General features: G+C 36.7%; 1 protein-coding gene across 1 annotated transcript; it reads right to left on the reverse strand.

Annotated features, from left to right (window-relative positions):
- Positions 1 to 379: 379 nt before the first annotated feature.
- LOC129241979 (myb-like protein A) lies at positions 380 to 2,890 on the reverse strand. The gene is made up of 3 exons (XM_054878524.1): positions 2,486 to 2,890; positions 1,376 to 2,407; positions 380 to 940 (listed from the first exon to the last, which is right to left on the reverse strand). Exons 1-3 carry the CDS (start codon positions 2,888 to 2,890, stop codon positions 380 to 382), a joined length of 1,998 nt encoding a protein of 665 aa, XP_054734499.1.
- Positions 2,891 to 9,606: the final 6,716 nt, after the last annotated feature.

Raw genomic sequence — 9,606 nt, forward strand, 5'->3', positions numbered from 1 at the left:
ATTGTTAATTTTTACTTGTTCGTTAATGTTTTTTATTATGTTATGTTCGTTTTCTTGATTATTAAGAAGGTGGTTCATAATGGTCTTCCTGTCGTCATCATCCATGAGACCAGTGAGCCATTTCTGAGCTTTTCCTATTGCGTTAATTAGACCGCGTTTCTGTCTTGTTAATGGGTTCGGGGTTATTGATCTTATTTTAATTTTTATGGTTTCTATTTCGATATCTAGCCTATGTCTATTTTGTTTAACAAAAATTTTCGTGTTGTTTTGGATTATATTAGTTAATTCTAATATTTCCATTGGGTTGATAATGTGCAAAACCATTTTCGACTCGCTGACCAGTTCCGCTGTACTCTCCCCCAAAGATATGAATCCGGCTTCAGCCCGGATTGGTGTTATATTGATCATTGCTGTCGACAGCGTTGGCAACAGGCACATGATGAGAATTGTAATTGTTATCTGAAAATTTTGTAGGTCTTTTAATGTTTGTTGTATGGATATTCTGTAAATTTGCTTTCCTGAATTTCGGTTCTTCTTTGTGTCTTAGGATTTTATAATTTCTTATAAATCCTTCTGTTCTATTTTCTATGTAAGTTTCCCTATTTTCATTTAGTTTCATTATTTTCTCGGTTTTTTGTGCTGACATTCTGTCGTACAATTTCTGATGATCTACTTTATGATTTTGTATTTCAAACGGTGTGGATTTTGTGGTGGTGTGGTAAGTGTTATTGTAGAAGTATACAGCTTTTGCCATTTGTTCAATTATGGGTCTTTTCTCTTCTATGTTTAGGGTGCGGATTTTCTCCGTCAATGTATTGTTAAGCCTTTCGACGTCACTATTCCCGGTGTGACTATTTGGTTTGGTTGAGTGGTATTCTATACCTTCCTTTTCTAAAAATTCTTTGACGTTTAAACTATTGAATTCGTTGTCGAAGACAAACTTTTGGATTTTCCCTTTTATTGATAGGAATTGTTGGATATGTTCTACTATTGTAGTGCTGTTCCTATCGGTTAATGGCAAACAAGTGGCGTGTTTTGAAAATTTATCGATAAATATTATAAAAGATTGCTTCGAGTTTACGTATGTGTCTACATGTACTATCTCGTTGCATGTTTTTGGTGTTTCTGTTATGTGGAAATTGTTCCTAATGGGTTTTCTATCGTATTTGCCACCACTGCAAATGTCACAATTATTTATTATTCTGTGGATGTGGGTCTTAAGGTTGGGGTGGTAAATTTCGAGTTTAAGCCTCTGATAAGTGGCATCTATCCCGCAATGGCCACTTTCATTTTTATGAAATAAAGCTATTTGGGTGTGTAATTCATCTTCGGATTCGATATCCCTAGCGAACCTGGTGCATTTTACGAACTTTACCTTCGGGTTGGAGGTATATCCTTTTTCTAGTATTTTCTGGAATTGGTAAAACTCATGGTCGCTAAGGTGTGAGAAAACTCCTATTTTTCCTGTTGTTATTTCTCGTCGGAGGGTGTTTACTGCTTGGTTATCTTCCAAGTCTTTTTTGCTAATGTAAATTCTTTTTTTTCCGAACACCTGTACGATGGCCTCAGGTTTTCTCTCCGCAAAAATTAGCTGTACTTTGAATCTGTTAACGGCTGTTTCTAGGATAGGCATGTCGAAACCCTGATCTTCTTCTTTAGAGTGAACCGTTTGAACGCCTAAGGACCTATTGTCTTCCTCGTCGGTTGATTCGACCTCCATTATGTTTATCTCGTCCTCTCTGATCCTACTCAGGAAATCAGCGATATTGTTATTTTTCCCTTTTATGTATTCTATGTGGAAGTTGTACTCCGGTTTCTCTAGGCAAGGTATCAAAAAATTTATCTCTTCCTCTTCTTCTGCCCGATTTTCTTCCAAAGTTCCGATCTCCATAGCCATGTAATCGTTCCTTTGGGTGTCAACGCTCATATGAGACATTCTTGTCTGTCTTGAACCGTTGTTCCTATTGTTATAATTGTTATTATGGTTGGGTTTAGAATTTTGAATTTGAACGGGTTGTGGCCTGTTATACGATTGTTGAATTGCCTGATCGCTCTGAGGTGTGCCGGCGTTATGATTGGGATTCGACCGTCCATTCAGACTTTGTCTGGCATTGTTATTGTTATTATTATTATGGGACTGGTTATTTTGGCTTGGCTTGTTGTTAGTGGTGACAGTGTTATTGTTAGTGTTATTTTGTTTATTGAATGTGTTGTTAGATATTTTCCTGTACCTTTGTGATATAGCTCTGGGGTCATCCAGTGCTTTGATGTTTGAATACTTTGTTTCTAAGGCATGCATAGATATACCCTGATCGACATGAATTCTGAATGGAGTGTCTATTTTATTTATTAACATATTTAATAAATCTCGATCTACTTTGTCGTTCTCGTATATTGCTGGTTTAAGCTCATCAAACATATATATTTTATTTATTTCACATTTTGCCTTTTCAAATTCATTAAATAACTCTCTTAAATTACTTACTTTAATGAATCTGCATCTGTCGAACACATCTTCGTAAGTCGTCTTGGGCCGCATTTGTTGCATCAGCTTGGCTTTCATCTGTTCCCAGCTCGGCTCCATCCCCAATTGTCTGACAAAGTTCGCTGCTGCTCCTGAGACTTTTTCATTGGCAACAATGTTTGTGCCGAATTGAATCAATAGCTCGTTTCCCTGGCATAGCGCCATAAGAAATTCGACAGATTTTATGAAAGCCAACACGTCATGTTGGTCGTCCAACTGTCTTAGTTGACGGAACTGCTGAATTACGTCTTTGTTGGACATCCATTGGGTTGATTGTTGCTGTTGTTGTTGTTGTTGCCTGAGTAGGTTTAGGGCTGCTTCCTGTTGGAGTACGACCTCCCTCAAGTTTTGAAGCTCCTCTTCCATCGTTGTATCTTCGATTTTACGGTTTTCGTCGAATTTGTGAGCACTATTTTTTCTTGGGTACATAAGATAAGATTGTAACGCACTGATTTGTTGTTTGTGTTTTTAATTGTTTGTATTTGTCTTTTGTTTACTCGCACTAAGTAATATTTTAACGTTTTTATGTTAATTAACTTCGGTTAATTCGGAACGTTTTTGTTCGAGTCCGACTGCGCCAATTAGGTATTAAAAGGTTATATCTCTTGAGAGACAAATAACCACAGAGAACTGTAAGTGAGCGAATTATGTTATGGCGAAAATAAAAATTCTTGAGAGCTTTTGGTTTTCGACTCAAACGTTTATTAACTCAGTATAGCTTGAATTCGGCCTTAAGACTACTTGTATAATTTTATTTGGCATATGCAAATGCCCTCTTGTTTACGCTTAATGTTGCCAGCTAAGCATTTTGCAACGGAAGCGACGGCGACGCTTACGTTGCTCAAGCTTTTGCAACCTGATCCCTTTTTAAATACTTCTGCAAGATTATGCTGATATCGTCATTATCAGCATTCCCATGCACAAGTATATTTGATTGTGTAACTCGCGCGGCAGCATTTTCTGCACAGACTCCTCCAGCTAAATTACATATTTTTAACAGTTATTGCATTGAATGAGTTTGAAATATAATATAATAACAATCACATTTGATACTGAATTGTTGAATGAAAGTATTGATTGCTGCTAAAGCTTAAATTCTAAAAAACGAACTAAATTTGAACTATAGTATTCGGTTGAGAGCAAACTTTGTAAAAGTTAAATTTAAAGGGATGAAGTGTGCCCAGAAATTTTCTGCACACTCCACTTTCAAATCTGTTTGGTATACATACATAAATTCATGCATAAATAAACACATGTCAATGAAATTAAAAACAACTTATTGGAGCTGGTTTATCTAATTGAAATATGAAGTATTTATAGCCATGTTTCAAACTCATTGGAATTGATATTTGTAATCATATCCATAGAAATTACAATAAACAAGAAGAAGGTAATTGAAACTAGACATAAAGCAAAGGCTGAATAAAATTCATCTAATATATAAAATTTCCATGTCCTTATATTAGTTACCATACTCCTCCGAAACGGCTTTACCGATTTTCACCAAATTTTATATGCGTATTCAGTAGGTCTGAGAATCGGCTACTATCCATTTTCCATACCCCTAAGTTATAAGGGTTGTTCACCCTTAAATATTTTTTTTCAATTTTTGGACGAAATTTTTTTTTATATTTTTTTATAATGTGGCATTAAAAATACATACAACCCTAAATGTTTACTTTTTTATCACCAACCCCTTTTTTTTTGGCCATTTTAGTAATTTAATCATTTTTCATCCCGCTCGATAACTTATCAATTATAGCTCCAACCAACAACGATTTTTGAAGTGAAACTTCTTTTGTCTCGAAGGATGAAACGCTGTGAGGAGTAAAACCATAGCGTTTCATCGATATGTGACGCTACGCCAGCGCCATCTGTTAAAAGCGTGGCGTGGATGAAACGCTGTGAGGAGTAAAACTACGCTAAACTACGTAAAACTCACGCTATGCCAGCGCCATCTGTTAAAAGACTGGCGTGGCGTGTCGTCGTGAATGTAATGCGGTTGTTTATTATTGCATTCTTATCGAATGTAATTTGTAAATATGACATTTGATTGACGGCCGCCGTAGCCGAGTGGGTTGGTGCGTGATCACCATTCGGAATTCACAGAGAGGTCGTTGGTTCGAATCTCGGTGAAAGCAAAATTAATGAAAACATTTTTCTAATAGCGGTCGCCCCTCGGCAGGCAATGGCAAACCTCCGAGTGTATTTCTGCCATGAAAAAAATCTGCTCATAAACATATCATAAAACAAAATGAAATAAATGTATAAAAAAAAAAAAAAAAAATTTTCTTGTGATTCGAACCAAGGATTTCGGATCGGAAGCCCACATTGCTAGCCGCTGGGCTATCGCGCTGTGCTGTCGCCGCAAAATAATGTATCATAAATCTGTTTACCATACCAAAGACCATACACTTTGCGAACGCATTTCGGTGGAAACAGTTGACAGTTATCCCAAACACAATATTATTAGTAACGCGAGACGCGTCATAGAGTGTGTGTGTAGTTTTGAGCAAATCTTACAAACATATTTTGTTTTGTTGATTGATTTCTGTTAAATATGGCATCAAATCAACAAAAACGGAAACCGAAAACAGGTGCTGAACGGCAACGTGAGTATTTGGAGCGTAAAAAATTAAGAGCTACTGTTGAACACCGTGACAGGGAATCCTCCGGTTGTACGATAAGTGATAATTTGTAGTACCAACAACAAGATGCGGAACTACCATTGATGCAGTATTTCATCGATACCTTGATAGATTAGAATGTAGATCATTTTTTACGTATTTCAGTTACCATAAAGCCCTTGTTTCATTTTTGGAAAACGAATCCAATAATGATAATGACAATGCCGAGAACCAAATGTAATTGAGTACAATAAATTCATTTCTTTTTATATTAAAATAAATAAATAATTCTGTTTAATAAAATTCCATTCCATGCTTTCCATGACTTCTGCATGCATTATATTGAAATAATAGTTAAATTATTGATTTGTTGATAAAAGAAGTTTCACTTCAATCGTGCGGGTTCCGTGAACTACCACACACTTTCTTTTTGTGTTGTAAGCATATTTTTTTATATAATTAATTGAATTTTTTATAACTATTGTTTCAAATTTTCTTTCATAAAACTAATATTTTCGATGGCCGTAATTATAACTATAACGTTTTCTATCATTAAGTATTTTTATTAATTCAATTTATATGTGTTTTGTGCAGTGAGCAATGCCAATAAAACGCAAAGGAGCTGATTTGAGCTGTAATACAAGTAGGTCCAGAAGTATGAAAGATAAAAGTTCCCAAAGAACCGAAGAACAAGTCCAGCAACAAAATGCTGATGCACGTCTAGAACAATCAGAAGATACACGAGCTGAGCGCAATGAAGTTATACGTTTAGAACAACGACAATCACGCCGTTTTACGGTTAGGGGGCGTCCATAAATTACGTGAGGTGTTTTTTTATATTTTCTGTAACTCCCTCCCCCCCTGGTGAGATGTCGTGAGATTTTATTCAACCCCCTCCCCCATCCCCCAATCTCACGTGAGATTTTTCAAAATGTGGGTTTCTTATGTAAACGCGTTGGATTGTTATTGTAAAAAGAAAAAAAAATTTGCTCTGTGCTTTTATTTACGACTATTTAAGACTAGTAATCAATATTGCTGAGAGTTATAAGTGTAATAAAAATTTAACAATAGAAGACTTAAATCGTAACTACTGCGATTAAAAAAAAATATCTACTGTAATTCAGTCCATGGAGAATCATGCGCGGTTTCAAGAGAGACTATTGGGACCAACATGTCCATATGATTTTCAGTAAAATCATCTGCTCCTTCAACTTCGTTCTGATCTAGCTACTCTAAGCCGTTGACGCTTGCACACAGTAACTCATTAGCTCGTCTTGTGACAGTCCGTGAGGGTCGCACTTTGCGGAACATACGCGCTTGCTTAGCTCGTCATGTTCTTTAAAGTCCGAAATTGTCAAACGTCCATCAACCTGAGTGAGAGGGTATTGAGGTGGCAGAAAACGGTCGTGAAGAATCATATGCAGATCACTCCGGCGTGCGCTGCAGCACTTAGGTCAAGCTCCATATGCAGCTTAGCAATCTGTTTCTTCATAGTATCTTGTGCTGGAGTGGGACGTACGTTAGATGGTGTAGTGTTCGACATAGCTTCATCCACATCATCGCTGATCACAAGAAGCTGATTTTGAATTATGTGAAAACAGTGAAGGAAATGACCGCGCTAATATTTTGTAGTTATGATTTTAGCATATTTTATCAAGAATTTCACTGTTTCACTTTTTTTTTATGCTATTAAATGTAACAATAAACTTTATATAAAAAAAGTATATTATTTTCTTAAAAACATAAATATTTAACCTACCTTTTGAAGGAATGTTAAAGTAGACCGAACTTTTCTCTCAGTGGATTCCCTGAGAAGCCGTTCAATCTCATGTTTAATGTGATGTATTAACTCTTCTTTTTTCGGGAATTTTTGCTTCGAGGTATTTCATAATTTTATCACACCGTCGTGGCAGGACTTCTTCGCCTTATAGACGTATCTTTTGACGAATGCGTTATAAAAATCTGGATAACTCATTTTAAATTAGTAAGAGCATGAACTGAGTCGAGTAAAACATTTACAATAATAAACAAAGAAGGTTGGAACCTGTCCGTGTGTCGCTGCCACTCAGCTCGTACGCTCTTGTTCATTGAGTCGCGCGTTCGGCTGATAGTGGCGCGAAAACAAACGACGGGCTACACTGTACTGTAAATTCAGATGAAATTGAGCTATTTGGTATAAAACAAATATGGTGGTTTGACAGTAGTAATGTACATATAACGTCGAAGTATGAATGAAATTATTTTCTTTCGAACGAATTAGTGAATGATCTTAATCATACTACGATTACGCTTAAGATTAAATCTTAAGCATGTTCAATCTGGATAATGGACCAAAATAGTATAATTTTTTTTGTTTCAATCAGAAGAAAAATTGCGTGATATTTGCCGAGACCCCCTCTCTCTCCAACGTAAGATTAGATGAGATTTGACTCGACCCCCTCCCCCCCTTAAACATCTCACGTAATTTATGGACGCCCCCTTAATAGATGCAGAATAAATGACCAACAACACCAAGAGGTACATCGTGCATTTACATCTGATTCATTTTTGCGTCTAGCATTGCAGTATGAGCCCGATATTGAATATTATGCTCATTCAAAAGTGGTAATTGGTGCTATGGATAAGGAATGTCCGCATTGTCATGCTCTCAAATTCAAAATGAGCCACCTGGGATGTGTTGCGTGTCAGGAAAAGTGCAACTACCTGAAATTGAAACACCACCTGAACCATGGAACGGTTTACTTATCGGCACGGATCCAGATTCTAACGTATTCCTGAAGTGAATTCGAACATTCAATTTATGCTTTCAAATGACATCGTTTAGAGCAACAGAAATAGTTCGAAATACTAATGCTAATCAACAATACAATTCTACATTGAAAATCAGAGGCCAAGTTTATCATAAAATGGGCTCATTGCTGCCAATGCCAAACGAACCACATAAATTTTTACAAATCTACTTAATGGGCGGCGAGAATTCCGGAAGCGCACTTGCCTATCGCGTGAATGCACGTTGTGACTATAATAACCTTGATTAATTTTTTGCTAGGCGCATCGTCAGCGACTTGGACGCTCTATTGAACGAGCACAATGAATTGTTGAAAATATTCAAATCACACATGCACAAATTACAAAGCGATAATCACGCTATTGTCATTACTTCTGATAAAACACCAGCTGGAGAACATATTCGTAGATTCAATGCACCTGTTGTTGAAGACGTTGCTGGAATCATGGTTGGCGATGGTACAGGTACACGAGAAATTGTGATTCGAGGAAGAAATAATAATCTTCAGTTCATTGCTGATACACATCGTTCATATGACGCTCTCCAATATCCGCTAATATTCTGGAAGGGGCAAGACGGATATTGCATAAACATAAAACAACGAGATCCCGTATCAGGTACTTCATTTATTATGAACTCGATCATTAACCATTTAACAAAACAATTAAATTATTGAACGGAATTAATATTCATATGTAAATATATTATTACAGGAGCTGAAACAAACAAGAACGTTAGATCGAAAGATTATTATGCGTACCGATTAATGATTCGGCGCGGCCTGCTACGATGTCGTGAGCTTTGTCAACAATTCATGATCGAAATGTAGGCGAAGATCGAATATGGACGACCGTCTTTATTTATCACGTTCACATGTAATCCAAAATGGCCAGAGATTACATCTTTGCTATTGCCTGCCCAAAATGCAATACATCGTCATGACATTACAGCACGTGTATTCAGACGAAAGTTGAAGTTTCTAAGAAGTTTCATTACAAGATTACATGTATTCGGCCCCACACGTTGCTGGCTGTATTCAGTTGAATGGCAAAAACGAGGATTACCTCATGCGCACATTTTGGTTTGGTTAATCGTCAAAATCGTCCTGAAGAAGTATCGTTCATCGATAGTATCGTACTCTTCATCGTTCATCGCCTTGCATGACAGATGAAAATGTACTAAAAATTTCCCTAAAGGTTTCATTAATGACACGATAACAAATACGGACGGATATCCAATATGTCGTCGAAGAAGTCCCGATAATGGCGGACAATCATTTATTAAAAATATCAGCAACACAGACATTGACATTGACAATCGTTGGGCGGTGCCGTATTCGCCTCTGCTAAGCAAGACATACAATGCTCATATTAATGTTGAGTTTTGCAGTTCTGTGAAGAGCATCAAATATACATATTTGCAAGTATGTCCATAAAGGCAGTGATATGGCTGTGTTTAGAGTAGAAAATACTAATGTAAATGATCCTCCAATGAATAAAAACGATGAAATTACGCTCTACCAAATTGGTCGGTACATCAGCTCCAATGAAACTGGTTGACGTATCTTCGGTTTTCCAATTCATGAACGGGATCCAGCAGTTGTTCAGTTAGCCGTCCATCTTGAAAACGGTCAGCGTGTATTTTTCACGAACGAGACAGTGATTGAT

This window comes from Anastrepha obliqua, chromosome 3, assembly GCF_027943255.1.
Source record: "Anastrepha obliqua isolate idAnaObli1 chromosome 3, idAnaObli1_1.0, whole genome shotgun sequence".
In the NCBI taxonomy this organism is placed as follows: Eukaryota; Metazoa; Arthropoda; class Insecta; order Diptera; family Tephritidae; genus Anastrepha; species Anastrepha obliqua.